The 25,441-nt window shown below is 37.3% G+C and overlaps 1 protein-coding gene across 7 annotated transcripts in view; it reads right to left on the minus strand.

Moving 5' to 3' along the window:
* The window catches only part of HERC2 (HECT and RLD domain containing E3 ubiquitin protein ligase 2), a 273,658-nt gene that overhangs the window by 212,484 nt on the left and 35,733 nt on the right, over positions 1–25,441 (minus strand). For all 7 annotated transcript variants that reach the window (XM_045448942.1, XM_045448938.1, XM_045448941.1 and 4 more), the window contains 2 exons: positions 24,630–24,767; positions 1,024–1,243 (listed from right to left, as the gene is read on the minus strand). In XM_045448942.1, coding sequence (XP_045304898.1) covers positions 1,024–1,243; positions 24,630–24,767 — 358 coding nt within the window. The remainder of the gene's footprint in view (positions 1–1,023; positions 1,244–24,629; positions 24,768–25,441) is intronic.

Genomic DNA, 25,441 nt, shown 5'->3' on the forward strand with positions numbered 1-25,441 from the left:
AACAAAACTGTGGTAGAAAGCTACATTTTGGGAAAAGAAAACTCTACACAAGCCTTAAGCATTCTAGTTACATCTGAGAACGATCTGCTGATGTACACCAGTATATTAAAAATCATATATCTGAAACATCTCTTATAATAAAAGAATAAGATGGGGCACCTGGGTGGTTCAGTCAGTTAAGCAACCGACTTTGGCTCAGGTCATGATCTCGTGTTTCACAAGTTGGAGCCCTGCGTCGGGTTCTGTGGTGACAGCTCAGAGCCTGGAGCCTGCTTCAGATTCTGGGTCTCCCCCTCTCTCTGCCCCTCCCTGCTTGTGCTCACTCTCTCTCTCTCCCTCTCTTTTTTTTTTTTAAAAAAAATTTGAAGAGTAAAAGAATAAGAAAATCACATTAGGAAGAAAAAACTGAAGCATCTAAACTAGCTAGGCACTAAATATTATGATCTGAGTATTCCCTATCCAAAAGCAAAATAAAACAAAACAAAAACAATATAATGTTCAGGCCCCATTTTCAAAAATCTAGATATGCTTATCTACACCTTCACTGGCTTCCACAGTTACTGACAGAAAAGCATTTTAAAATAATGGCACAGGGGCTCCTGGGTGGCTCAGCCGGTTAAATGCCCAACTTTGGTTCAGGTCATGATCTCACAGTTCACAAGTTCAAGCCACTCATTGGCCTCTGTGCTGACAGCCCAGAGCCTGGAGCCTGCTTCAAGTTCTGCGTCTCCCTCTCTCTCTGCTCCTCCCCCGCTCATGCTCTGTCTCTCTCTCTCTCAAAACAAATAAACATTAAAAAAAATTTTTTAAATAAATAAATTAAATAATGGCACAGATTAAGAAGCATAGTCTGTTACTCTCAGCAAATTAGCAAAGCCATTCTCCAGATTATATGAAACATATAAAAAGGGAAAGCAAGAATGGAAGGGACTATATTGAAACTTGTACTTAAACTTCCTCAACCAAACAGCCTGCATTTTATATTTAGCTGGTATCAGGATTCCTTCTTCATTATATTATTACCTTTTTTTGTCCACAGGAGGCAAAGAAATACTGCTGCTTTTCCACTTAACTTTGACATTCTCTTGAAAAACAGTTCTATTCAAGGCAATGAAATATCGTTCCAAGATGACCAGCCTCTGCTTGAGTCTCAGGGCTGAAAGGGTGGTAGTGGCTGACTGGATGGCCAGAGCTTGCTGCTCTTTAACCAACACAGAAAGACATTCCTTCAATTCATTCACATCTAGAAAACAAGAAGAAAATACCCAGCCTCTCAATATCTTGCTCATAGTTTGTTATAAAGATGATAAAGTGAATGGTAACAATAATATATAACACTTGAATACTTAGTATGTGCCAAAATGGTTTTAAGCACCTTACACCTATTAAGTACCTCTCAGTCACCATCAAGAGGTAGTATTGTACATGTATTTTAAGGAGGAGGAAACTGAGGCACAGAGAATTTGTGCAAGGTGACCCAAAGGATTACAGCATATGAGACAGACCATTCTTAGCCACCATGGTATGCTGCCTCTCTGAAACACTATATAAAAGTTTTTAACATAAAATTATAAAATCAGTACTTAGCAGCATATTTCCTACAGAGAAAAAATTTATCCATTATATTCACGCTGTATAACCAAATTCAAAATATACATGTTTCAATAAAATTGCCCAGCATAGGGGCACCTGGGTGGCTCAGCCAGTTAAACATCTGACTCTTAATTTTTTTTTTAACTTTTATTTATTTTTGAGAGACAGAGAGAGAGCATGAATGGGGGAGGAGCAGAGAGAGAGGGAGACACAGAATCCGAAGCAGGCACTAGGCTCTGAGCTGTCAGCACAGAGCCCCACATGGGGCTTGAACCCACGAACTGTGAAATCATGACCTAGGATGCTTAACCGACTGACCCACCCAGGTGCCCCAGTGTCTAACTCATCATTTCGGCTCAGGTCATGATATCACCATCATGAGCTTGAGCCCTGCACGAGGCTTTGCACTGGGCATGAAGCCTGCTTAAGATTCTCTCTCTCCCTCTTCTTCTTCCCTCCTCCACTCATGCTCTCACTCTCTCAAAGAAAAGAAAAAAAGAAAAGAAAAGAAAAGAAAGAAAGGAAAGGAAAGGAAAGGAAAGGAAAGGAAAGGAAAGGAAAGGAAAAGAAAGGAAGGAAGAAAACTGCATAGCATATATGACTCATGAAAGGTAATATATTTATTGGAATATTTCAGGGAAAAATAAACTAATTACAGTTGACCCTTACAGAACACAGTTTTAAACTACACGGGTCCACTTATACCCACATTTTTTTCAATAAATATATTGGAAAATTTTATGGAGATTTGCAACAATTTTTTTTTTAACTTTTATTTATTTTTGAGACAGAGAGAGACAGAGCATGAACTGGGGAGGAGCAGAGAGAGAGGGAGACACAGAATCTGAAACAGGCTCCAGGCTCTGAGCTGTCAGCACAGAGCCCGACGCAGGGCTCGAACTCACGAACCGTGAGATCATGACCTGAGCTGAAGTCGGACGCCTAACCGACCAAGCCGCCCAGGCGCCCCGTAACAATTTTTTTTTAAAACTTACAGACAAATCACAAATAGGAAAAATCTCAATTAATATTCAAATTTCAAATATGAAAAAATTAATGTTAGGTTTGTCATGAATGCATAAAATGTATGTAGCTACTAGTTTATTTTATCATTTATTACTATAAAATATACACAAATCTATTATAAAGTTAAAATTTATCAACACTTACACACAAAAATACAGTCCCTACATGGTGCCATTCACAGTCAAAAGAAATGTAAACAAATCTAAAGATTCAGTATTAAATCATAACAGCATAAAATTAACAACAGTACAGACTTACTGTAATGTCTACTGTAATAATTTCATAACCACCTCCTGTTGCTACTGCAGTGAGCTCAAGTGTTCCTAATATCCACTTAAAATGCCAAAAAGATGCTAATCATCTCCACATGAGCAGTTCATCTCTCTACTAAATTGCATACTGCAGTAAAAAGTGATCTCTAGTAGTTCTCTTGCATATTTTCATTGTGTTTAGTGCAATACCGTAAACCTTGAATAACACCATGGGACCCATAAATAGTGCCACTTATGATGCTGGAAGTGCTCCCAAGAAGCAGAGAAAAGTCATGACATTACTAGAAAAGGTTGAACTGTTTGATATGGACCATAGGTTGAGGTCAGCAGCTGTGGTTGCCTGCCATTTCAAGATAAATGAATCAAGTATAAAAACCAATGTGAAAAAAAGAAAAGGAAATTCATAAAGCTGACACAGCAGCTACACTACTAGCAAACACAAAAACATTGCACTTTATGGGAAATACCTTTTATCTAGTACTAAAAAGGCAGCTTTTATATGGGTGCAGGATTGCTATAGAAAGGCATACCTATAGAGACATTAAAGTGATTTGAGAAAAAGCGAAGTCATTATATGACAACTTAAACCAAAAAGAAGGTAAAGATCAACATCTGGAGAATTTAATGCCAGTAAATGACAGTTTGGGAATTTTAGAAAGAAGATTAGCTTAAAAAACATCAAGATAACAGGAGAAGCAGCTTCTGCTAACCAAGAGGAAGCATACAAGTTTCCAGATGCCATTCAGAGTGTCACTGAAGAGAAAGAAAATCTGCCTGAACACGTTTTTAATGCAGATGCAAGTGCTCTATTCTGGAAAAAAAGAAAATACCACAAACAGCATTTATTATTAAGGAAGAGAAATGAGCACCAGGATTTAAGGCAGGCAGGGAAAGACAAATACAGTCAGGCTTATGATCAGGACTGCCCTTATCTATAAAACTGCTAATACCCAAGTCTTGAAACGCAAATATAAACACCAGCTGCCAGTCAGTCTTCTGGTTGTCCAACAAGAAGGGCAGGACAAGAACCCTTTTTCTGGATGGGTTCCATTAATGCTTTGTCCCTGATGTCAGGAAGTACCTTATCAAACAGGGACTACCCTTTAAAGTTCTTTTTTATATATATATATATATATGAAATTTATTGTCAACCTGCTTTCCATACAACACCCAGTGCTCATCCCAACAGGTGCCCTCCTCAATGCCCATACCACTTTCCCCTCCCTCCCACCCCCCATCAACCCTCAGTTTATTCTCAGTTTTTAAGAGTCTTATGGTTTGCTTCCCTCCCTTTATTTTTTTCCTTTCCTTCCCCCATGGTCTTCTGTTAAGTTTCTCAGGATCCACAAAAGAGTGAAAACATACGGTATCTGTCTTTCTGTATGACTTATTTCACTTAGCATCACACTCTCCAGTTCCATCCATGTTGCTACAAAAGGCCAGATTTCATTCTTTCTCATTGCCAAGTGGTATTCCATTGTGTATATAAACCACAAATTCTTTATCCATTCATCAGTTGATGGACATTTAGGCTCTTTCCATAATTTGGCTATTATTGAAAGTGCTGCTATAAACATTGGGATACAAGTGCCCCTACGCATCAGCACTCCTGTATCCCATGGGTAAATTCCTAGCAGTGCTGTTTCTGGGTCATAGGGTAGATCTATTTTTAATTTTTTGAGGAACCTCCACACTGTTTTCCAGAGCAGCTGCACCAGTTTGCATTCCCACCAACAGTGCAAGAGGGTTCCCGTTTCTCCACATCCTCGCCAGCATCTATAGTCTCCTGATTTGTTCCTTTTAGCTACTCTGACTGGCGTGAGGCGGTATCTGAGTGTGGTTTTGATTTGCATTTCCCTGATGAGGAGTGACATTGAGCATCTTTTCATGTGCCTGTTGGCCATCTGGATGTCTTCTTCAGAAAAGTGTCTCTTCATGTTTTCTGCCCATTTCTTCACTGGATTATTTGTTTTCTGGATGTGGAGTTTAGTGAGTTCTTTACAGATTTTGGATACTAGCCCTTTGTCCAATATGTCCTTTGCAAATATCTTTTCCCATTCCGTCAGTTGCCTTTTAGTTTTGTTGATTGTTTCCTTTGCAGTGCAGAAGCTTTTTATCTTCATGAGGTCCCAATAGTTCATATTTGCTTTTAATTCCCTTGCCTTTGGAGATGTGTCAAGTAAGAAATTGCTGTGGCTGAGGTCAGAGAGGTATTTTCCTGCTTTCTCCTCTAGGGTTTTGATGGTTTCCTGTCTCACATTCAGGTCCTTCATCTATTTTGAGTTTATTTTTGAGAATGGTGTAAGAAAGTGGTCTGGTTTCATTCTTCGGCATGTTGCTGTCCAGTTCTCCCAGCACCATTTGTTAAAGAGACTGTCTTTTTTTGATTGGATGTTCTTCCCTGCTTTGTCAAAGATTAGTTAGCCATACTTTTGTGGATCCAATTCTGGAGTCTCTATTCTATTCCATTGGTCTGTGTGTCTGTTTTTGTGCCAATACCATGCTGTCTTGATGACTGCAGCTTTGTAGTAGAGGCTAAAGTTTGGGATTGTGATGCCTCCCGCTTTGGTCGTCGTCTTCTTCAATATTACTTTGGCTATTCGGGGTCTTTTGTGGTTCCATACAAATTTTAGGATTGCTTGTTCTAGCTTCAAGAAGAATGCTGGTGCAATTTTCATTGGGATTGCATTGAATGTGTAGATAGCTTTGGGTAGTATTGACATTTTAGCAATATTTATTCTTCCAATCCATGAGCACGGAATGTTTTTCCATTTCCTTGTATCTTCTTCGATTTCCTTCATAAGGCTTTCTATAGTTTTCAGCACACAGATCTTTTACATCTTTGGTTAGGTTTATTCCTAGGTATTTTATGATTCTTGGCGCAATTGTGAATGGGGTCAGTTTCTTTGGCTTTCTGTTGCTTCATTATTAGTGTGTAAGAATGCAGCTGATTTCTGTACATTAATTTTGCATCCTGTGACTTTGCTGAATTCATGTATCAGTTCTAGGAGACTTTTGGTGGAGTCTGTCGGGTTTTCCATGTATAATATCATGTCATCTGCAAAAAGTGAAAGCTTGACTTCATCTTTGCCAATTTTGATGCCTTTGATTTTCTTTTGTTGTCTGATTGCTGATGCTAGCACTTCCAACACTATGTGAAACAGCAGCGGTGAGAGTGGACATCCCTGTCGTGTTCCTGGTCTCAGGGGGAAAGCTGTCAGTTTTTCCCCATTGAGGATGATATTAGCTGTGGGCTTTTCATAAATGGCTGTTATGATGTTTAAGTATGTTCCTTCTACCCTGACTTTCTCGAGGGTTTTTATTAAGAAAGGATGCTGAATTCGGTCAAATGCTTTTTCTGCATCGATTGACAGGATCATATGGTTCTTTTCTTTTATTAATATGATGTATCACGTTGATTGATTTGCGAGTGTTGAACCAGCCCTGCAGCCCAGGAATGAATCCCACTTGATCGTGGTGTATAATTCTTTTTATATGCTGTTGAATTCGATTTGCTAGTATCTGATTGAGAATTTTTGCGTCCATATTCATCAGGGATATTGGCCTGTAGTTCTCTTTTTTTGCTGGGTCTCTGTCTGGTTTGGGAATCAAAGTAATGCTGGCTTCATAGAATGAGTCTGGAAGTTTTCCTTCCCTTTCTATTTTTTGGAACAGCTTGAGAAGGATAGGTATTACCTCTGCTTTCAATGTCTGGTAGAATTCCCCTGGGAAGCCATCTGGTCCTGGGCTCTTATTTGTTGGGAGGTTTTTGAAAACTGATTCAATTTTTTCGCTGGTTATGGGTCTGTTCAAGTTTTCTATTTCTTCCTGTTTGAGTTTTGGAAGTGTGTGGGTGCTTAGGAATGTGTCCATTTCTTCCAGGTTGTCCAGTTTGTTGGCATATAATTTTTCATAGTATTCCCTGATAATTGCTTGTATTTCTGAGGGATTGGTTGTACTAATTCCATTTGCATTCATGACTTTATCTATTTGGGTCCTCTCCCTTTTCTTTGTGAGAAGCCTGGCTAGAGGTTTATCAATTTTGTTTATTTTTTCAAAAAAACAACTCTTGGTTTCATTGATCTGCTCTACAGTTTTTTTTTAGATTCTATATTGTTTATTTCTGCTCTGATCTTTATTATTTCTCTTCTTCTGCTGGGTTTGGGGTGTCTTTGCTGTTCTGCTTCTATTTCCTTTAGGTGTGCTGTTAGATTTTGTATTTGGGATTTTTCTTGTTTCTTGAGATAGGCCTGGATTGCAATGTATCTTCCTCTCAGGACTGCCTTTGCTGCATCCCAAAGCGTTTGGACTGTTGTATTTTCATTTTGATTTGTTTCCACATATTTTTAAATTTCTTCTCTAAGTGCCTGGTTGACCCATTCATTCTTTAGTCGGGTGTTCTTTAACCTCCATGCTTTTGGAGGTGTTCCAGGCTTTTTCCTGTGGTTGATTTCAACTTTCATAGCACTGTGGTCTGAAAGTGTGCATGGTATGATCTCACTTCTTTTATACTTATGAAGGGCTGTTTTGTGACCCAGTCAGTATGTGATCTATCTTGGAGAATGTTCCATGCGCACTCGAGAAGAAAGTATATTCTGCTGCTTTGGGATGCAGAGTTCTAAATATATCTGTCAAGTCCATCTGATCCAATGTATCATTCAGGGCCCTTGTTTCTTTATTGATCCTGTGTCTACATGATCTCTCCATTCCTGTAAGTGGGGTATTAAAGTCCCCTGCAATTACCACATTCTTATCAATAAGGTTGCTTATGTTTGTGATTAACTGTTTTATATATTTGGGGGCTCCCGTATTCGGCGCATAGACATTTATAATCGTTAGTTCTTCCTGATGGATAGACCCTGTAATTATTATATAATGCCCTTCTTCATCTCTTGTTACAGCCTTTAATTTAAAGTCTAGTTTGTCTGATATAAGTATGGCTACTCCAGCTTTCTTTTGACTTCCAGTAGCATGATAGATAGTTCTCCATCCCCTCACTTTCGATCTGAAGGTGTCCTCAGGTCTAAAATGAGTCTCTTGTAGACAGAGAATAGATGGGTCTTGTTTCATTATCCATTCTGATACCCTATGTCTTTTGGTTGGAGCATTTAGTCCATTTACATTCAGTGTTGTTATTGAAAGGTACGGGTTTAGGGTCATTGTGATGTGTGTGGGTTTCATGCTTGCAGTGATGTCTCTGGTACTTTGTGGTCTTTGCAACATTTCACTCACAGAATCCCCCTTAGGATCTCTTGTAGGGCTGGTTTAGTGGTGATGAATTCCTTCAGTTTTTGTTCATTTGGGAAAACCTTTAACTGTCCTTCTATTCTGAATGACAGACTTGCTGGATAAAGGATTCCTGGCTGCATATTTTTTCTGTTCATCACATTGAAGACTTCCTGCCATTCCTTTCTGGCCTGCCAAGTTTCAGTAGATAGGTCTGCTACTACCCTTATCTGTCTACCTTTGTCTTAGGGCCTGTTTATCCCTACCTGCTTTCAGAATTCTCTCTTTATCCTTGTATTTTGCCAGTTTCACTATGATATGTTGTGTAGAAGATCGATTCAAATCACATCTGAAGGGAGTTCTCTGTGCCTCTTGGAATTCAATGCCTTTTTCCTTCCCCAGATCAGGGAAGTTCTCAGCTACGATTTGCTCAAGTACACCTTCAGCCCCCTAGTCTCTCTCTCTTCTTCTTCTAGAATTCCTATGATACAGATATTGTTCCATTTGACTGCATCACTTGGTTCTCTAATTCTGCCCTCATACTCCTGGATTTTTTTTACCTCTCTTTTTCTCAGCTTCCTCTTTTTCCATAATTTTATCTTCTAATTCACCTATTCTCTCCTCTGCCTCTTCAATCTGAGCTGTGGTCACCTCCACTTTATTTTGCATCTCATTTATAACATTTTTTAGTTCCTCATGACTATTTCTTAGTCCCTTGATCTCTGTAGCAATAGATTCTCTGCTGTCCTTTATGCTTTTTCCAAGCCCAGTGAGTAATTTTATGACCATTATTCTAAATTCTTGTTCAGTTATATTGCTTAAATCAGTTTGATCAATTCGTTAGCTGTCACTACTTCCTGGAGTTTCCTTTGAGGAGAATTCCATTTCATCATTTTGGGTAGTCCCAGTGGTAGCTCCAAACTGCAGGGCACTTCCCCTGTGCTGTCTGGAGAAACGTGTGTTGGTGGGCAGGGTCGCAGTCAGACCTGATGTCTGCCCCCAGCCCACCGCTGGGGCCACAGTCAGACTGGTATGTATCTTATCTTCCGTTCTGCCAGGGGCAGGACTCACTGTGGAGTGGTGTGGCCCCTGTCTGGGCTGCTTGCACACTGCCAGGCTTGTGGTGCTGCTTCGATGGGAATTGGCCAAGGGCATATTAGCCAGGGTGGATCCGCAAGGTGCCAGAGGCGGGAGGGGCAGGCTGAGCTAGCTTTGTCCTTGGTGGTCCCCTGAGGGAAGAGCCCTGCAGCACTGGGAGGGAGGCAGGCCCACTGGAGGGATGGATCCACAGAAGCACAGCTTTGGGCATTTGCGCAGTGCCAGCAAGTTCAGTGATGGGAATGGGTTCCCACTGGAATTTTGGCTGGGGGATGGGAGAGAGAAATGGCGTGTGCCAGCGCCTTTTTTCCCCCACGGAGCTCTGTCCTTCCAGGGCTCAACAACCCTCCCTCCCGGCGTCCTCTCACCCTCCCAGCTCTCAGAGAGCAGAGCTGTTGACTTTAACATTCCAGATGTTAAGTCCCGCTGGTTGCAAGAACTCAGAGAGTCTGGCCCCTCCGCTTTTGCAAGCCAGACTTCGGGGGCTCTGCCTTGCCTGGTGGGCTGCCCCTCCACTGCCCGGCTCCCACCACCTCTCTGTCCTTCCTACCCTCTTCCGTGGGCCTCTTGTCTATGCTTGGCTCTGTAGAGTCCGTTCTGCTAGTCTTCCGGTGGCTTTCTTGGTTATTTAGGCAGATGTGGGTAGATTCTAAGTGATCAGCAGGACGAGGTGAGCCCAACATCCTCCTACACCACCATCTTCCTGTTCCCCTCTAAAGTTCTTTTGATATTGAACAATGCCCCTGGCCATGTAGAACCCCTTGAGTTTAACACTGAAGGTGTCATCAAAGTGGTGTTCTTGCCTCCAAACACAATGTCTCTAATTCAGCCTCTAGATCAGGGAGTCATAAGGACCTTTAAGGCTCATTACACACAGTACTCTGTGGAAGGGATCACTAACACTGTGGAAGAGAATCCTGATAGGACATCATGAAAGTCTGGAAGGATTACACCACTGAAGATGCCATTGCTGTTATAGAAAAAGCTATAAACACCATCAAGCCTGAAACAAATCTCCTGTTGGAGAAAACTGTGTCCAGATTTTGTGCATGACTTCATGGGATTTATGACAGAGACAATCAAAGAAATCAAGAAAGAGGCTGTGGATAAGGCAAAAGGGTGAGGAGTAAAGGGTTTCAAGATATGGATCCTGGAGAAATTCAAGAGGTAACAGACACCACACCAGAGGAATTAACAGAAGATAATGTAATGAAGATAAGCGATTCCCAATCAGTGCAAGCAAGACAATGAAGAAGATGTAGAAGCAATGCCAGAAAAAAAAGTGACATCACACAACTTCGCAGAAGGGTTCCAATTATTCAAAAACAGTTTTGACTTCTTTTACAATGTGGACCCTTTTATGATATGGGCAATGAAACTAAAGCAAACAGTAGAAGAAGGGTTGGTACATATAGAAACATTTTCAGAGAAATGAAAAGGCAAAAAAGTCTGAAATTACAATGTATTCCCATAAAGTTACATTGAATGTGCCTGCCTCTCCTGCCTCCCCTTCTACCTCCTCCAATTCTTCTGCCTCCACCACCCCTGAGGCAGACAGACCAACCCCTCCTCTTCTTCCTCCTCCTCAGCCTACACAACATTAGGACAATAATGAATACCTTTATGATAATTCACCTCCAATTAATGAATAATCATGCCATAAAGTTAATAAAGTTATCTGATGTATATGTGTGAGTGCCGTTGTGTGAAAATCTAATAACTGTACAGCAAGAACTGTAGAAGACATTTTTATGTTGTCATCATCATCATCAACATCATCATCATAAGTATTCAACATTTAGAACGTCGTGTGCAAGACTTATATGGAAGTAGATAGCCTACCCTTACAGAGGCATAAAGTGATATTTTTTTTTTTTTTCAACGTTTATTTATTTTTGGGACAGAGAGAGACAGAGCATGAACGGGGGAGGGGCAGAGAGAGAGGGAGACACAGAATCGGAAACAGGCTCCAGGCTCTGAGCCATCAGCCCAGAGCCCGACGCGGGGCTCGAACTCACGGACCGCGAGATCGTGACCTGGCTGAAGTCGGACGCTTAACCGACTGCGCCACCCAGGCGCCCCGGCATAAAGTGATATTTAATATAAAATTAATAATGTGTTAGTTTCCTTGCTGTTTTATAACTTTCCTTTCAAAGAATTACATTACTGTACAGTATGCACCCCTCTCTCACTCTCATAATTTGAGAAAATGTATATCAGCCTATCATCACAGGTAAGTGGTTTTCTAAAAACTTTTAACAATGTTTCCAATATTGCATTACAAATATGACTGTAATACAGTATGCTATAAAAATCTTGTAACAATCCATTCATTAGCGTATAGGTGAGGCTACCATGAAGCAATTGTATCAATTACACTAGGCTACCATAAAGCAATCACATTGCTGCTTCTTTGTTATGGATTCATGAATCATTATACCTGTAAATAAATAGGAATTTCTTTTTCACAGTATCTTTTCATTTTTACTATCCAGCATTTATAATATGTATATCTAGTGCATATCCTATAAGACAATACCGAAATATTATTGACAATTCATCTTGAAAACAGACCATGTAAACTTACCGCATCAATAGACTACAGTCCTATAAATGTTTTTTTTCTTTTTCTTATGATCTTCATAACATTCTCTTTTCCCTACCTTACTTTACCATAAAAATACAGTATATGATACATATAAAAAAAATACACGTTAATTGACTGCTTATGTTTCCAGTTCCAGTCCACAATAGGCTATTAATAGTGAAGTTTTGGGGAAATCAAAAGCTATATGAAGATTCCTGACTGGATGGGGATTAGTGCTCCAACCCTCACATTGTTCAAAGACTAACTGTAGTAAAATGTGTGATAGGTAAGTGGTATTTCCATTATACTGCTCTATTATATTATGTATGTCTGAATTTTCCACAATTAAGGAGCTTTTTTTTAAGTACCTAGAAGACAACTGCATGAATGAAAATAATTCAAAGGATTCTGATCTCCCAACTAAACATAACACTGCCTTAAACTGAGCAGTAAATTAAGTTCCCTTCTGCAAATTCCCTACACCAGTAAAGCTTCCAGTGTTGGCAAGAGCAGGAGTATCCTGTGTATGTTGTCTCTAATGATTATTAGCCATGAGGCCACTACCTTCATCAGCCTGGCAGCTTCAGATCCTGGGAGCCAACAGCCACATTCCTACTAAATTTCTCTGTTGGCCTCTGGGACAACATCCAGTAAACTAACATTGACAATATAGGAGTCCCAGAAGAAAGAGAAAGAGAAGGGAACAGAAAACTTCTTTGAAAAAATAACATCCGAATATTTCCCTAATCTAACAAAGGAAAAGACATCAAGATCCAGGAAGCCCAGAGAGTTCCAAATAAGACAACTCAAAGAAACCCACACTAAAATCACATTGTAACTAAATTAAAATGCCTAAATTAAAAACAAAAAGAATCTTAAAAGCAGCAAGAAAAAAACAACTTGTTGCATAGAAGGAACCCTCAGAAGATATCCCAGCAGAAATTTTGCAGGCCAGAAAAGACTGGCATGATATATTCAAAGTGCTGAAAGAAAATAACTTCCAACCAAGAATACTGTACCCAACAAAGTTATACAGAACTGAAAAAGAGATAATTTTCTAGACAAGCAAAAGCTAAAGGAATTCAGCACTACTAACCCCTTACAAAAAACGTTAAAGGGACTTCCTTAAGCTGAAAAGAAAGGTAACCAATTAGTAACAAGAAAATATATGAAAGTACAACTCTCACAGGAAAGAGAAATATATAGTAAAGGTAGAAGATTAATCACTTATAAACACGGTATAAAGGTTAAAAGACAAAATTAGTAAAAATACATTATATACTACAATAATTGAGATACACAGTACAAAAAGATATAAATTATGACATAAAAATATAAAGCATGGGGGTGAGAGTAAAAAGTTTGAGCTTTAGAATGTTTTCAAACTTATGCTGTTACCAACTTAAAACAGACTTATAAATATGCAAACCTCATGCTAACCATAATACAAAAACCTACAGCAGGTACACAAAAGATAATGAGAAAGAAATCTAAGCATAACAATAAAGAAAGCCATCAAACCACAAAGAAAACAAAAGAACAGAGGAACTACAAATCAGCCAGAAAACAATTAACAAAATGGCAGTAAGCACATACTTACCAATAATCAGTTTACATGTAAGTACAGAAAGTTCTCCAATCAAAAGATATGGAGTGGCTGAATGGATAAAAGAACAAGATCTATCTATATGCTGCCTACAAGAGATTCACCTTCAGACATAAGGACACAAAGAGAAAGTGAAGAGATTAAAAAAGATATTCTGTGCAAATGACAACCAAAGCAGAGTGGGCATAGATACACTTATATCAGACAAAACAGACTTTAAAATAAAGACTGTATAAGAACCAAAGAAAAGCATTACATAATGATTTAAAAAAGCCAATGCAGGGGCACCTGGGTGGCTCAGTCAGTTGAGCACCTGACTCTTGATTTCAGCTCAGGTCATGATCTCAGTGTTGGTGGGACTGAGCCCCACGCTGGGCTCCACACCTTCAGCACAGATTCTCTTTCCCCCCTCTCTGACCTCCCCCACCAAAATAAATAAATAAACATTTTTTTAAAAAGTCAATCCAACAGGAGGATATAACATTTACAAATATTTATGCACCCAACATAAGACCATATAAATATTTAAAGCAAATCTCAATAAACCAGCATGGGACTTTGATATTCTCCTTTCATCAATGGATAGATTATCCAGTCATAAAATCAGTAAGGAAATATCACCTTAATTTACACATTAGACCAGATGGACATAGCAAATATATATGGCAAAACAACAGAATATATAGTCTTCTCAAGTCAACATGGAAATTCTCCAGGATATTAAACCACAAGAAAAGTCTTAATAAATTTAAGAAGACTGAAATCACATCAAGCATCTTTTCCAACCACAATGGTATGAAACTAGAAATCAATTAATTACAAAAAGAAAATTGGAAAATTCACAAATATGTGGAGATTAAGCAGCACACTACTTGGCAACCAATGCTTCAGCCAAGAAATCAAGAGAAATCAAAAAATACCTGGAGACAAATGAAAATAAAAATAGAGCATACCAAAACTCATGGGATGCAGCAAAAGCAGTTCTAAAAGAGATAGGCAATAAATGCCTACATCAAGAAACAAGATACATCTCAAATAAACAATCTAATTTTACACCTCAAGGAACTACCAAAAGAAGAACAAATGAAGGATAAAGTTGATAGAAGGAAGGAAAAAACAAAGATCAGAGATGAAATAATGAAATAAGTAATAAAAAGCAAAAGAAAACATCAATGAAACCAAGAGCTGGTTCTTTGATAATTTAAACAAAATTGACAAACATTTAGCTAAAGTCACCAAGAAAAAAAGAGAGGACTCAAAATCAGAAATGAAAGAGATGTTAGACTGACAATACAGAAATACAAAAGTTCATGAGAAACTACTATGTACAATTATACACCAACAAATTGCGCAACCTAGAAGAAATGGACAAATTCCTAGAAACATTCCAAGACTGAATGAGAAAGAAAAAGAAAATATCAAATATAAGGAAAATTTAATCAATAATCAAAAACCTCCTAACAAAAAAATGTCCAGAACCTGATGGCTTCACTGGTAAATTCTGTCAAACATTCAAAAAAGAATTAACACCAACCCTTCTCTTAACTCTTCCAAAAAAATTGAAGAGAACACTTCCTAACTCATTTTATAAGGCCAGAATTATTAATACCAAGGCCAGATATGGACATCACAAGAAAAAAAAAATTACAGGCCAATTTCCCTAATGAACATACACACCAAAATCCGTAACAAAATATTACCACACTGAATTCATAAATACATTAAAAGGACAATACATACACCATGAACATATGGGATTTATTACCAGAGATGCAAAGAAGATGATAAAGATCCACAAATCAATCAATGTGGTGTATACATTAACAAAATGAAAAATAAAAATCATATGATAATCTCAATAGATACAGAAAAAGCATTTGAAAAAATTCACCATCCAGTTAAGATAAAAGCTCTCAACAAAGCAGGTATAGACAGAATGTAACTCAAGATAATAAAAGCCATGTATGACAAGCCTACAGCTAACAATGACTTAACAGTGAAAACCTGGAAGCTTTTCTTCAAAAATCAGGAACAAGACAAGGATGCCACTTCATTCAACATAGTATAAGAAATCCTAGCTAGAGCATTCAGGCAAGAAAAAGAAATACAGGCATCCAAATTGGAGAGGAAAAAATAAAACTGTCACTATTTGTAGATGACTTGGTATTCTACAGAGAAAACTCTGAAGACCACCAAAAAAAAAAAAAAAAAAAAAACTGTCAGAGCTAATAAGCAAATTTAGTACGGTAAAATACAAAACTCAATACACAAAAATCTGACGCATTTCTATAAATAATGAACTATCAGAGAAATCAAGAAAACAATCCCACTTATAACTGCATCAAGAAGAATAAAATACCTAAGAATAACTTTAACAAAGGAGGCCAAAGACCTGTACACTGAAAAATAGAAGATATAGATGAAAGAAACTGAAGATGACACAAATAAATGGAAAGATAATACATATTCATGAACTGGAAGAATTAATATCGTTAAAATGTCCATAGTACTTAAAGCAATCTACAGATTCAAAATCCCTGTCAAAATTTCAATGGCATTTTTCATAGAAACAGAATGATCCTAATAGTTGTATGGAACCACAAAAGACCAGATAGCCAAAGCAATCTTGAGACAAAGAACAAAGCCAGAGGCACCACACTCCCTAATTTCAAACTATATTACTATGTTATACTAATCAAAACAATATGGTATCGACATAAAAACAAACACAGAGATCAATGGAACAGAATGGAGCCCAGAAATAAACCTATGCATATATGGTCAATTAATTTACAACAAAGCAGCCAAGAATATTCAATGGAGAAAGGACAGTTTCTTCAATAAATGGTGTTGGGTAAACTGGACAGGCACACACAAAAGAATGAAACTGGACCACTATGTTACACCACACACAAAAATTAACTCAAAATGGATAAAAAACTTGAATGTAAGACCTGAAACCATAAAAATCCTAGAATTCAACATTTGTGATAAGCTCCCTGACACAGACCTTGGCAATGATTTTTTCAATCTGACACCAAAAGCAAAAATAATCAAATGGGACTATAGCAAACTAAAAAGCTTCTGCATAGCAAAGGAAACTATCAACAAAATGAAAAGGCAACCTACCAACTGGGTGAAAATATTTGCAAATGATGTATCTGATAAGGGATAAGGTGTTAATATCCAAAATATATTTTAAAAAACTCATACAACTCAATTGCAAAAAAAATGTAATTAAAAATGAGAAGAGGATTTGAATATACAGTTTTCCAAAGAAGACATACAGATGGACAACAGCTATATGAAAAGGTACTCAACAACATTTATCAAGTAAATGTAAATAACAACTATAAATCAATATAACCTCACCTCTATTAGAATGGCTAGAATAAAAAAAAAAAAAAAAAAAACAAGAAATAATGAGTCCTGGTTGAGATGTAGAAAAAAGGCAACACTCTTACACTATTTTTGGGAATGTAAATTGGTGCAGCTACTATGGAAAACAGTAAGGAGGTTTCTCAAAAGAATCAAAAACAGAATTACCATATGATTCAGTAATTCCACTTCTTGGTATTCATGTGAAGAAAACAAAAACACTAATTTGAAAAGATATATGTACCCCCCTTTTCAGCATTATTTACAATAGCCAAGAAATAGGAACAAACTAAATGTCCACTGATGGATAGATGAGTAAAGAAAATATGGTGTATATACACATTGTAATATTATTCAGACATAAAAAAGGAAATACTGCCATTTGTAACAACATAGATGGACTATGAAAGTATTATGCTAAGTGAAATAAGTCAGACGTAAAAAGATGGATTTTGAAGGCATTATGCTAAGTGAAATAAATCAGATATAAAAAGATAAATACTAGATGATCTCACTTGTATGTGGAATGTAGAAACAAAACAAAACAAAATCAAACAAACAAAACCAAGCTCAAGGATACAGAGAACAGATTAGTGGTTGTTTGAGTCACTGGGGTAGGGTGGTTGAGGGAGCAGGCAAAACAGATAAGGGGATCTAAAGATACACATTTTCAGTTATAACATGAGTAAGTCATGTGGGTGTAGTGTTCAACAGTGACTATAGCTAATACTGTACTGCATGTTTGAAAGTTGCTAGGAGAGTGGATCTTAAAGGTTCTCATCACAGAAATTTTTTTAATTATATATGGTGACTATGGTAACTGGACTACTATGGTGATCATTCTTATATATGTAAATACCAAATCAAGATACTATACACCTGAAACTAACATATTACATATATCATTATATCTCATACTTATTATATATCTCATACATATTATACCTCATCTTAAAAAAAGAAAAAAAAACGAGCAGCCACAGGACCTATGGGAATATAATAAAAGATCTAACATTTTTCTCATTGAACTTCGGGTGGTTAAAGAAGGGGGTGGGATTGAAAAAGTATTCTAAGAAGTAAAGCTGAAAACTTCCCACATCAGCAAGATGTATATCTACAAATCTAAGAAGGTGAGCAAATTCCAAATAGGATGTACCCAAAGAAATCCACACTAAGACACATCATAATTAAACTAAAGGCAAAGAAAATATTGTAAAAGCAGCCAAGGAAAAACACCTTAACTATGGTGGAATAACAATTCGTGTAACAGCAAATTTTTCATCAGAAACCACAGAAGCCAGCTGAAAGCAACAAAATATTTTTAAAGTGATGGGGGAAAAAAAGGAATCATTAACACAGAATCCTAAATACAACAAAAACCTCCTTCAGGAATGAAAGGAAAATAAAACATTCTCAGATGAAGGAAAACTAAGAATATATGTCATCAGCAGACCCACACTAAAAGAATGGCTAACGGAAGTTCTCTAAACAGAATGGAAACAATAAAAGGAAAACCTTGGCACTCAGGAAGGAAGAACACTGTAAGTAACACATGGGTAAATACAATAGTATTTTCTTCATCTCTTGACTTTTCTAACATGTCTGAACCTTCACCCAAAAATTATAGTATTACCAAATGTGGTTATAAATACAAGCAACAAAATATTTAAGGCAATCATATAAACAGAAAAGGATAAAGGGAAGGTTTCTGTACATCAATCAAACTGGTTAAATGACACAACCAGGAAACTGTCCTTAGTTATACATATATAATGTATTAACCACACAAACTACTAAAAAGGATACACAAAAAAATAAACTCAAAAACACTATAGATAAATCAAAATGGAATTCTAAAAATGGTCAAGAGAGGCAGTATGAACAAAACAAAAATGAATAAAACAGAAGTCTTAATTTAAGCTACAATTTATCAATAATTACATGAAATTCAATGCAGTCTAAATGAAGACACCAATTAAAAGACAGATATTGGCAGAGTAGACTAAATAACAGAACCCAACTATAAGCCATATACAAGAAAGTAACTTCAAATGGGCAAAAGTAAATGGACAGAAAAAACAAAAAGCATGCAAACAGAAAGCAAGAACAGGTATATTAGTGTCAAATAAACGTCAGAGCAAAGATAATTACTAGAAACACAGAGCAACATTAAAAAATGAGAAGAGGTGCCTGGGTGGCTCAGTCAGTAAAGTGTTTGACTTAGGCTCAGGTCATGAACTCACAGTTCATGACTTCAAGCCCCCAATCAGACTCTGTGTTGACAGCTCAGAGCCTGGAGCCTGCTTTGGATTCTGCATCTCCCTCTCTCTCTGTTCCTCCCCACTTGTACTCTGTCTCCCTCTCCCTCAAAAATAAGATTAAAAAACAAAATTTTTTTTTCAATATATGAAATTTATTGTCAAATTGGTTTCCATACAACACCCAGTGCTCATCCCAAAAGGTGCCCTCCTCAATACCCATCACCCACCCTCTTCTCCCTCCCACCCCCCATCAACCCTCAGTTTGTTCTCAGTTTTTAAGAGTCTCTTATGCTTTGGCTCTCTCTCCCACCCTAACCTCTTTTTTTCTTTTTTTCCTTCCCTCCCCCATGGGTTTCTGTTAAGTTTCTCAGGATCCACATAAGAGTGAAAACATATGGTATCTGTCTTTCTCTGTATGGCTTATTTCACTTAGCATAACACTCTCCAGTTCCATCCACGTTGCTACAAAGGGCCATATTTCATTCTTTCTCATTGCTGTTGACTGCCACAATTTCTTTATCCATTCATCAGTTGGTGGACACTTAGGCTCTTCCCATAATTTGGGTATTGTTGAGAGTGCTGCTATAAACATTGGGGTACAAGTACCCCTATGCATCAGTACTCCTGTGTCCCTTGGGTAAATTCCTAGCAGTGCTATTGCTGGGTCATAAGGTAGATCTTAAAAAAAAAAAATTTTAATGAGATAATTGTCAATCCACCATTAAAACATAATAATTCTAAATGTGTATGCACCAAATCACAAAATATGTGAACAACAACAAAAAAAAAAACTGAAAAGAGAAAAGACATTTACATACCCTTACAGTTGAAGACCTCAACATTTCTCTCAACAACTGACACAACAAGACACAAAAGAATGCAACAACACCACTGGATCTACCCACAGGATCTTGGATTGGAACAACCAACACAATCTAATCAACATGTTTCAAACACTCCAGCAAATAGTAGAATACACAATCATTCACAACAAATATCAAAACAGTCATATCCTGAGCCACAAAACAAACCTCAACAAATTTAAAAGAAGTGAAATCACAGAGTATGTTCTCCAAAACAATGGAAACAAACTAGAAACAGAAAAATTCAGTTACAGAAAAATAATGGGAAAATCGCCATACTCCTGGGAACAAAACAACACACTCTTAAATAATCCATGGGTCAAAGAGGAAGGGATATCAAAAATATACTGACTTGAATTAAGTTGTAAATAGAACACAGCAAAATGGGGGGCATGGGGGGAGTTAAAGCAGTCATGAGAGAAATGTACAGTACTGGCGCACCTGGTGGTTCAGTTGCTTGAGTGTCCCACTCTTGATTTCAGCTCAGGTCATGATCTGATGGGTCATGAGATCAAGCCCCGCATCAGGCTATGCACTGACACTGCAGAGCCTGCTTGGGATTCTCTCTATCCCTTCTCTCTATACCACTTCCTTGCTTGTGTTTGCTTGCTCACTCTCTCTCAAAATAAATAAATAAACTTTAAAAAACAAACAAAAAAAGAAATGTACAGTACTAAATACATCATCTGAAAAGTGGGAAACTTTCAAATCAATAAATATAAGCTCCCATCTCAGCAACTTAGGAAAAAAATAGCAAGATAAATCAAAAAGTAAGCAAAAAAAAAATGGAAATAACTAAGAGCAAAAACAGTAAGATTGAAAATGGAAAAAACAGTAAAGAAAAATCAATAAAACAGAGTACTGGTTCTTTCAAAAGATCACAAAAACTGACACACCCATAAACAGGACTGACAAAAAACAAAAAGAGAACAGACATGAATTACAAATATGAAGAAAGAAACTGGCTCAGGGCTCCTGGGTGGCTCAGTTGGTTAAGCGTCCAACTCTTGATTTCGGCTCAGGTCATTATCTCAGGGTTCATGAGATCAAGCCCCATGTCGGGCTCTACAATGACAGCACGGAGCCTGCTTGAGATTCTCTCTCGCGCTCCCTCTTTCTCTGCTCCTCCCCCATTCACACTCCTACTCTCCCAAAATAAACTTAAAAAAAAGAAAGAAAGAAATGGGCTCTACAGATAATTAGGAGCTATTAGGGAACAATTCTACACATATAAATTAGACAACTTAGACAAAATGGGCAGATTCCTCAAAAAATACAAACTACCCCAACTCAGCAAATACAAAACAGATCATTTAAATTGCCATACAACTGGGGCACCTGGGCGGGTCAGTTGGTTTGACTTTGGCTCAGGTCATGATCTCACAGTTCATGGGTTCAAGCCCCACGTTGGGCTCTGTGCTGACAGCTCAGAGCCTGGAGCCTGCTTTGGATTCTGTGTCTCCCTCTCCTTCTGCTGCTCCCCAACTCATGCTCACTCTCTCTCTCTCAAAAATGAATAAACATTAAAAAAAAAACTTTTTAGGGGCGCCTGGGTGGCTGTCAGTTGAGCATCTGACTTCGGCTCAGGTCATGATCTCACGGTTCATGAGTTCGGGCCCCACATTGGGTTCTGTGCTGACAGCTCAGAGCCTGGAGCCTGCTTCACATTCTGTGTCTCCCTCTCTCTCTGCCCCTCCCCCACACACACTCTGTCTCTCTCTGCCTCTCAAAAATAAATAAACATTAAAAAAAATAATAAAAAATTTTAATTTAATTTAATATAATTTAAAAATTAAAAAAAATTTTAAAAAGAAAAAGAAACTGCCATACAACTATTAAGAAAACTGAATTCATAATTTAAGAATCTCAAAAAGGAAATCACAAGATTCAGATTGCTTCACTGAAGAATGTTACCAAATATTAAAACATAATTGACAGATTCTAAACAATCTCTTCTGTAATACAGAAAAGGGAATACTCCCAATACATTTTAAGAAGCTAGTATTAGCATGATATCAAAACCCAAAACAGTACCAAAAAAAAAAAATTACAGAATATTGTTCTCGTGAATTTGGGCACAAAAATCTTTACCAAATATTAGTAAGTAAAATTAACTTAATTCTAGAATTAATAAAAAGAACATCATCACCAAGTGGTGTTTATTCCAAGAATGCAAAGCTGGTTCAATAGTCAAAAATCAGATCCTTCATATTAACAAACTAAAGAGGGGAAAAATCACATGACAAATCAAGCAATGTAGAAAAAGCATTGGATAAAATTCGACACTCATTCACAATAAAAACTCTCAGGAAACTGGAATAGACAGGAACTTCTTCACCTTTATAAAAAGCATCTATAAAACTTATGCTAACATTATAGTTAACAATGAAAAGATTAAATGTTTTCCCCTAAGATCAGGAATAAAGGCTGCTCTCACCACTTTTATAAAACATAGTAAAGAAGTTCTAGCCAGAACAATAAGGCAAAAAAATGTAATAGAAAACACATAGATTGGAAAGGGAGAAATAAAACTGATTGTCTACATAGAAAATTCAAGAAAGCCTCCTAGAGTAATAAGGTTGCAGGATACAAGATAAACATATAGAAATAAATTGTATTTCTATATACTAGCAATGAATACATGGATATTAAATTATCCACTAGCAATGAACACATGGATATTAAATTAACCAAAAATTATTTAACAATTTGTAAGGAAAGGCAAAGGAACCAGAACAGCTAGAACAATATGAAAAAATAATAATAAAGTGGGAAGAACCAGTCTATCTGATTTCAAAACTTACTCTTAGTTATAGTAATGAAGAGCATGCTGTGGGCAGAGAGATACACATATGGATTAGAACAGAATAGAGAAACCAGAAATAGACCACACAAGGATACCCAAATAATTCTTGACAAATGTGCAAAACCAATTCAATGGAAAAAAGGTAGCCTTTTCAAAAAATGGTGGAGCAATTATTTATAAGCAAAATAATAATAATAAAATTAAAAAAAAAACCACTTGACTTAAACCTCACATTGCACACAAAATTTAACTCAAATGAAACAGGAGCATACATGAAAAACATAAAACTACAAAACTTTTAGAGAAAAAACAGAGGAAAATCTTCAGGCTCAAGGTCTAGGCAAAGAAGAGAAGGAAGAGGAGGAGGAGGAAGAAAAAGAAAGCAAAATCTATACTGAACTTTACCAAAATTTTGAAACTTTTGCTGCGCTAAAGACACTGTTGAGAGGGTGAAAAGATAAGCTATGAACTGAGAGAAATTATTTGCAAACCATATATAAGACAAAGGACTTGTATCTGGAATATATACAGAAGTGTAAAAACACCATGATAGAAAGAAAAAGAAAAATCTAACATGAATAGGTATTCTACTGAAGAAGATACACAGATGGTAAACAGCCACAGGAATCTGCAAGTTAAAACCATAATGAGATACCACACCACACACCTAATAATAAAAAAAAGTGACAACACCAAATGATGTGAGGACACAGAGAAACAGGATCACTCATACGCTGCTGGAAATGAAATGGTGTAGCCACTGTGGAAAAGTTTGCCAGGTCCTCAAAAAATTAAACACAGAATTACTACATGATGCAGCAATTCCATTCCTGGGTATATACACAAATAACTGAAAGCAGAACTTACGTATACTTACACTCATAGCAGCATTATTCACAACAGCTAAAAGATAGCAGCAACATACATGCCCATCCATGGATGAAAGGATAAACAAAATGTGATCTATACATATAATGGACTATTATTCAACCTTTAAAAGGAAGGAAATTCTCACACATACTACAACATAGATGAACCTTGAAGACATTATGCTAAATAATGAAATAAGCCAGACATAAAAGGACAAATACTTTATGATTCCACTTACACAAGGTAACCAACTAGTCAAAATCCTAAAGACAGAAAGTAGAATTGTGTTTCCAGGGGCTGAGGTTAGGGAAGAAACATGAGATACCATTTAATAAGTATAAAGTTTCCTTCAGTTTGGGAATATGAAAAGGTTCTGTAAATGGATGGTGGTGATGATTACAAAACATTGTGAATATGTTTAATGTCACTGAATTGTATACTTAAAAGTGGCTGAACCAGTCAATTGTATGTTATGTAGAATTTACCATAATATAAAAAAATTTTTAAGTTAAATTTTTAAGAGTTCCATAACTGGGGGTGCCTGAGTGGCTCAGTCAGTTAAGTGTCTGACTTTGGTTCAGGTCATGATCTTGCAGTCCATGAGTTCAAGCCCCATATCGGGCTCTGTGCTAACAGCTCAGAGCCCGGAGCCTGCTTCAGATTCTGTGTCTCCCTCTCTTTCTTCCCCTTCCCCACTTGTGCCCTGTCTCTCTCTCTCTCTCAAAAATAAAGAAACATTAAAAAAAATTTTTAAAGAATTCTATAACTGTGATATCTGGATGGCTCAGTCGGCTTAGCATCCAACTCTTGATTCCAACTCAGGCCATGATCCCAGGGTCATGGGTTCAAGCCCCACGTTGGGCTGCGTGCTGAGCATGAAACCAGCTTAAGATTCTCTCTCGCTTCCCTTCTGCTCCTCTCCCTCACACTCTCTCTCTAAAATAAATTTTAAAAAAAGAATTCCACTACCAAAAAACAAATGTCCATCTGGTCCATCTGATACTTTCCAAAGTACCAGAATCTCAGAAGTTCAGAATACATACCTGGTTGTTTGCCCCAAACCCAGCTCTCTAGGATTGATCTGGCCCTACATGCAGGTGCAGGAGTTTCTTCTTCATCTCTTTTCTCTTTGTCATTCAGATCTTCTTTCTTTGTTCCACTTTGAGTATCAACTCCATCATCTAAAAAATTAAAAATCAAAAAAATATCTATAAATTCCTTTTCAAAATGTAGCATCCACTTGTCAGTCTCTTTGCAAATGTCCCTCCCAAAAATGGAAAGTTCATTACAATACTCAACATTAGCTGAAAATTTGAGGATTAAAAGAAAATTATATGAATCATCACCATAAAAGGTACAGTGTGATTTATGAAGTAATGAATGGCCCAGTAACCTTTTAATAAAGAAATCAATATATCATTCAAACTCTTCTTTGAAGCATGTCTTCTAAAATATTCCATTAATTCCTTACTACATTTCACAACTAAGAAACTTAGTCTTTTTTTTTTTTTAATTTCCTTAAATAATCTCAACACCCAACTTTGGGCTCAAACTCATGACCCCAAAATCAACAGTCATGTGTTCTACCCACTGAGCCAGCCAGGTGCCCCCCAGAAACTTAGCTTTGATATCACCTAACTGAATTTCATGTGAACTGCTTTTATCCAGTGACCCCCAAGTGCGTCCAAAAGAAGGGAGGATGTGTAATGGGAGCATGATTCAAAAATCATTTTTAACTCTATATATTGCCCTACTCCACCGAGAACCACTGCTACACAGGACCACCACCATTGACAGAGTATAATTCAGGAGTTTTGGGACCCAAAAGTTGAAAACCATGACTTTAGACCACTGA

The sequence above is a fragment of the Leopardus geoffroyi genome, chromosome B3 (assembly GCF_018350155.1).
Source record: "Leopardus geoffroyi isolate Oge1 chromosome B3, O.geoffroyi_Oge1_pat1.0, whole genome shotgun sequence".
Classification (NCBI taxonomy): domain Eukaryota; kingdom Metazoa; phylum Chordata; class Mammalia; order Carnivora; family Felidae; genus Leopardus; species Leopardus geoffroyi.